Source organism: Antrostomus carolinensis, unplaced genomic scaffold, assembly GCF_000700745.2.
Source record: "Antrostomus carolinensis isolate BGI_N321 unplaced genomic scaffold, ASM70074v2 scaffold24093, whole genome shotgun sequence".
Taxonomy (NCBI): Eukaryota; Metazoa; Chordata; class Aves; order Caprimulgiformes; family Caprimulgidae; genus Antrostomus; species Antrostomus carolinensis.
Window position 1 is genome coordinate 628 of NW_010306191.1, and position 6,417 is coordinate 7,044.

A 6,417-nucleotide genomic window follows, 5' to 3' on the forward strand; every position below is an offset into this window, starting at 1 on the left:
ATGTCCAGTGGGTGCCCTGCACACCGGTGTGCTGCAGTGACTCGGGGCTGCTCTCAGAAATGCTGGGGAGCACTTTTTCCTCAGGAGACCGGGCTGCTCCACTGCTCTGTCTGTACAGCTGAGCGGCTGTGACTGTTTCCATCCCATCGCTGCAGACTGATTTCTCTGTGGGAATGAGAATGAGTGGTTTGCTTAGCGGGTAACATCGATGGAACTCCTTTCCTGGGGCAAATAAAGATTTTGAAGCAGTTTATTTCCAATTATCAAATCACAGTACTCTACCCTTAATCCCATTGCAGCTCTGGTAGCTAGTTTAGCTGTACCTGATTTTCAACAGTCAACTGGTTGATTTGGTTTAATGCCATATCTATATTTTTAGCAGTTGTTTGTCCCTGCAGTCTGTCTTTTGAATGCTATCAGTCTTTTAGCTTTTTGTTTCTGAAGGTCTATATATGAAGTACTTCATGATACTACTGTATTAGCAAAGGAATTAAAATAGATTAAGGTATAGTATATGAACATGGAATGAATTGAACTGATTTTATTAAAAAGTAATTTGATACTCTTGGCAGGTTATCAGAGGGTGGAAAACAATTCTTCATAAACGTACATTGCCTAGGTAGTCATGCTGAGAACAATTTTGGAAGAAGCGTACCTGGAAAAATGTGGGCACTTAGAACAAATAAATAAGTATCAAATTCTATATAATCTGAGGAATTACACATTTTATAACTTTATCCTTGAAAAGCCTCTGGCTGTGAAATAAAATCAAAGGAAGCATTTCATAACAAGTTAAACATTTGTTGTATTTGTGAACTTGTTCTGCTTGATGGTTTAAAAAAATAAAATGTAATTATGATTAGACTAGTACAATGTTTAATTTGTTTTGGTTTTTGAAGTAATAAGTACTTATTCTGTGTTCTGACATTTAGACAGTTTTAACTAATTTTTTTCTACATTTGAAAATGTGTTATAATTTACAGGAAGAAAATTGTAATGTCTTGTCTTGTTTCTTGTGCAAGTACTTAGAAGTGATAAAGTTCTAATTAATATATTTCTTGGAACAGATGTACCAAGTCTAATATTAGAAGATAGTGAAGATGAGAATGCTTCATCAATTTTTGAGACGAGCTGTCACTCGGGATCACCAAAGAAACAGTCATCAGCTGCTATACATAAACCCTACCTTCATTTTACAATGTGAGTGTTTCTCTAAATGCACCTTGAAATTCTTACATCAGGAGAGGTAACAAAGATGATCTTTTGCTTTGTGGTGGCAATAATGTTCTGTAATAGAAATGTGTAGGTGTATGGACAAGAGTTTTAGATAACGTGAAGGATCTTAGGAAGGGCCACATCCTAGACACAGTAATCACAAATATTTTGCAAAAGACAATTGTAGCTTAGAAGTACAGGTATTTACAGCAATTCTTATTTGTAACAAGCTGTTTTGATTTGAAAGATTAAGCACTGGGAAGAGAGGTATGTAGGAATATTTTGGAGGGATTGTTTGCTTTCTCTTGGTCTAAAGTATTGTTGAGCTTCAGTGTATGCAGCTGTTTGGATGCATTGTATGATTGATGCATTCAATATTTCTAACACCTTTTTTCATTGTTTTTCATGGAAAGCTTTGGGAAAATGGGAATTTAGAAAGTATGTGTGAAATTTGGATAAGTCTTTCCTGTATAAATTGGAATGGCTACAGTAATTAACAATAATAAACTAACATTTCTTTGTTTTGTAGTGAGAATAGTTTTACACTACTTTATGTGATGGGTTCTTCAGGGAGTTTGCTAAATAAAGAAAATGAGATTAGAAAAACTCTTCAGTAGTAGTACTGTTTAATAGAGCCATCTTGTGGAAAACTGCTATAATTTTTGTGCTACAGAGTGATGCCAGAACAACATTTATGGAAATCTAAGCTTAAAAGTAAGGATTTAAGTTCGAATGGTTTGAGGTATATATTCAAGTATTTTAATGCCAAATTTAAACTTTTGTTGTGAGAGTGGGAGGTGGAACCCAAAACCAAAGCAACAATGTGTTTGGGTGTCTGTCTAAGTAAAGTAATCTCAAAGAGTATGTTTATATTTGTAAATCATGTAATCCTCCCTTAATCTGCCTTTCTGAGCATTTTTGATTGAGGCTGTGTGCCTCACCTCCACCACCAGACCTGAAAAGCCAAAGGTCAGCAATGTTCATAAGCTGTCACAAAATATTTAACCTGAAATAAAACCAGTCTTGTTTGACTGCCCGAGCTGATTGATGTGCAGATAAAAATGCCTTAATGAGAGAAAATGCAAATTAATTTTAAAACTTTATTTTTTCATAATAAATTTTCTATAAATGGAAAAGAATTTTAATAGAAAAACCTAATGGCTTTAATGTGTGTGTAGCTTTGCACAGATACATTTGAATTAGATTGTTGTGAAATCGGAGTAGACAGAGCTTGAGTTGTTGAGATTGGCGTAATGTTGAGTTATACTAGAATTAGTTGAATCTTTTAAGACTATTGTAGGAGACTGTTATCTGTTACTGAAGGCCTCTTGGATTCTAAAAAAATCTTATTATATATAAGCATGTTAATTGTAATTTGGAACTGCTGTTTTGCTGCAGGTCAGCTTATCACCAGCCAACCTCTTACAGACCAAGATTACTGCTATCTGGAGAGAGAGGTTCGGGTCAGACTTCGCACCTTGCTCCAGCACTATTGCACACTCTTGAAAAATTCTCTGTACACAGGCTAGATTTGCCAGCACTTTATTCAGTCAGTGCCAAAACGCCTGAAGAATCGTGTGCACAGGTGACATTTCAGTTTCACTTGTAATGAATTAATTATGTAATTCTGGAACAGATTAGTTGCATCAGTGTAAAGGCAGCTAACTGGAATGTAACTTAAAAGCCAGGTTTTCATAGGCTCCTTCTGTTTTAATGTTTAAAAGAAAGGAGTCTCTAGAGGGTGATTGAGATCTCTCTGGTGACTAGTGAGAGTAATTAAATTTTTAACTTGCCCCCTCAGTCACACACCTGAATGTCAAGTAAGCTTAACCTGGGTATTTGATTCCTGATTTTCATTTTACTAGCTTGTGTATGAATCGGTGTGCTGTGGTTCTAGGTTCAGGTACTTAGTTTTAAGTGGTTTAGATTTCAGAAAAATTTGTGATGGATTTTGCATGGATTGCAATCCAAATTTTCATCTGTATTGTTCAATTTTAGCAAGTTTTTAAAACTTGATGACGTAGTTATTTTGTAGTCTCCCTAGCATGTTGACATAAAATAATTGAATGATACAGCTAGCAGTCACAAACAATTGTTTAGAAAGCCTTTATCATTAGATAATTTTATTTTACTGGAATGTTTGTACATAAAATACCACTAACTTGAGTCATTTCCTATTCCACAAGAATTTTATTACTCGCAAGTGATAATAATAATTAGTTTCTTAGTTTAAATACCACTCTTTCTTTTAATTAGATCTTTCGTGAAGCTCGAAGAACAGTACCAAGTATTGTTTACATGCCTCATATTGGTGATTGGTGGGAAGCTGTCAGTGAAACTGTGAGAGCTACTTTTCTAACTTTGCTGCAAGATATACCATCTTTCTCCCCTATATTTCTACTGTCTACCTCTGAGTCCATGTATAGCGAATTGCCTGAAGAGGTAAGTTTATTATGGAAGGAGATGTTCTTAGGGAGGTATGTGTTCTTCAGAACATTTTGATTGTGTAAAAACATGGTTTTGCACTGGTTTTCTCCCTTCATTTAAAATATGTCAAACCAAAAATGTAATTTTAATTAAATGTTTTTAATTTTCTTTAATGAGGGATGTACGTCCGTATCACCAGTTTTCATAATCTCTCTGCTACTTTGCTAAGAAGACAGAATTGTTCATTTTGACAAATTACTTCATGGTAATTAAATGCAGATTTAGTCTAAAGGCCTAACCTTTAGCTTTACATCCTCTGAGGTTCAGGATGGGGGAGGGGAGTTCCTATTTTTTCCCCTCAACATTTTCTTTGGGTGTGGGTTGGGATTTTTTTTTTTTTTCCCCCCATCCCTTTCTCTTCTTTTTTTTGCAGAGGTGGCCAGTGTTAGCATCATGGGATACTGCAAGTTTAGTTACCACAGAAAATTCAGTGAGAATTACAAGTATTTGTTTTCCCCAGTGTCCTGTTTTTTTGCTAGGATAGAGTTAATTTTCTTAGTAGCTAGAAAGCACTGTGTTTTGGTTTCAGTGTGGGATTTGCTATGAGGACAGTGTTGATAAGGTACAAGGACATGGTGTTTGGGTAGTTTGCAAGTGCAGAGGACTGAGGGGGGGAAAGTGTAGTAATTAGCAAAACCCAGAATTGACAGTTGGATGTGCCAATAAGATATTCCATATCATATCACATCATGTTCAGTATATTAACCAGGCTATATATTAACTATCACACCCAGGCTGTGTACACAGTTTTGGGTAGACTTTACTGTCTTCTCTCCCATGGCTAATTTTGAAAAGTTTGCCACTGGTGTTTTAATACGGTTGTCACTTGTGTATTTTTGAATGGGGTTCACTTTTCATATGGCTTTTTTTTTTTTTTTTTTTTTTTTTAGGTGAAATGTATTTTCAGAATCCAGTATGAAGAGGTTTTTTATATTCAAAGACCCAGTGAAGAAGACAGATTGCGATTTTTCAAAGGGTTAATTCTTGATGAGGCAGCGATGCCACCACCAAGAAGGAAACAGGCTGGTAAACTAAGTTACAATAAACCCAATAATAATGTGATCTAAAAGTTTTCTTTTGTGATATTTTCCTTTTTCAAAAGGTGTGGGTTGGTGACTGTTACTGTCATTAACATTTGACAGTATTAATCAATGCTCAAAATAAATCTCTGCTTTACAGTTACCTATTTAGGAAATTGGAGAGTGGTGGGGTTAAGGATGCAGTGATAGTTAGACTGATGAAGGAATTTAAATATATAGTTAAATTTGGATTGGTATAATCCCAAGAGCTACTGTGTTGTTAATATTTCCATTGTCTGATTTCTTGTTTTTTTCCCTAGCTCTTCGTGCTCTGGAAGTTCTTCCTCTTGCACTGCCATGTCCAGCCCGTGAGCTGTCAGAAGCAGAAAAACAGCGAATGGAGGACCAGGAAGAGAACACACTGAGAGAGCTGCGGTTGTTTCTCAGGGATGTTACCAAGAGGCTGGCCACAGACAAACGCTTTAACATCTTCAGCAAACCGGTGGATATTGAAGAGGTCTTGTTTCAGTAACGTGCAAACAATGAAGTTGAAACTGTTAGAAAAAGAGTATAAATAAAAAAAAAAAAAAAAAAGAAAAGGAAATGGATAAGTTAATAAGAAAAACAGATGTTTGATCCATGATCTTCCCAATCTAAAATGCTGATTTTTAGCTGGTGAGATAGTCAGCGCTTCATCATCTGTGATTCAAGGAGTTGGAGCGTGGTCTTTGGCTATACCAGTGACCTATTGAAAAACCTTGTGCATTCCTGTCAATTTTATAACTGAAATCAGCATTTAAAAATGCTATCACTCCTGTCCCTACCAGTGCTCTTGAAATAGTTGAAACCGTAAATATAACTCTTTAATAAAAGCTTTTACAACACTGTCATCATAGACATGATAATATTGGGAAAGTGAGCTGTGTTCTGTAATGTATTCAGCATTAATTGTATTGTTGAATAATTTCAGCAGTAATGCTTGTGGATGCCATTAATCACAGATGGTAGCACATTATAAAGCATTAACTGGTCGATTATGGAGTGTGCACACCTAACTGATGAGACAGTTCTATCTGCAAATCTATTTTCAGGTGCTGCTCTTTGAACAGGATTGTGTTTGGTTTGTCTTTGGGATCAGATTCTGTCTCACTGCAAGCTTTTCAAGCTTGCCAATTTAAAAAAAAAAAAAGGTTAATTGCTTCTGGGGAGAAGCATCTCTTGGAAGACATGAAGAGATTAATATGGTACATTAAAAGTACAACGTTGTAAAAAGCAGATTTACAGTGTAAATTCCATGCAGGATGGAACAGGCATGTGTTATGGACCCATTCAGTCCTCTCTTAATTTGAGTTTTCCGTAGTGTTCTGTAGCTGACTGTTTTTGTAAGACTGACAAGCTCTTTAACGAGGCAGCTTACAGTGTGAGCGTGATCTGAGCAGTATCTTTGTTTGATTTTTATTATGAGACTGCTTGAAAGGTCCATTATTGAAGGAAACTCTTCATGCTCCTAGTAAAGGCAATTTCTTTCCCCAAAGAACTTTTGTGGTCTAAAGTTCACATGAAGAAAGAACAAATAACCATCCTTGATGGAGGGAATCGAAATGTAAATGTGTTTTTAAAGACTTGCCAAAACCTCTGCTAATATATGACAGCAGTAGGAATTAAGCGTAATCCTTTTTGTCCCACCTGGTGTATT

At 35.8% G+C, this 6,417-nt stretch overlaps 1 protein-coding gene across 1 annotated transcript; it reads left to right on the forward strand.

Moving 5' to 3' along the window:
• Positions 1-1,067: 1,067 nt before the first annotated feature.
• On the forward strand, positions 1,068-5,407 carry LOC104522688 (ATPase family AAA domain-containing protein 2B-like; the record flags this gene model as incomplete). Its single annotated transcript, XM_010165053.1, has 5 exons — positions 1,068-1,200; positions 2,614-2,800; positions 3,472-3,657; positions 4,593-4,728; positions 5,042-5,407. Coding segments are annotated over 5 exons (854 nt in total), but the record flags the coding sequence as incomplete, so codon positions are not given.
• Positions 5,408-6,417: the final 1,010 nt, after the last annotated feature.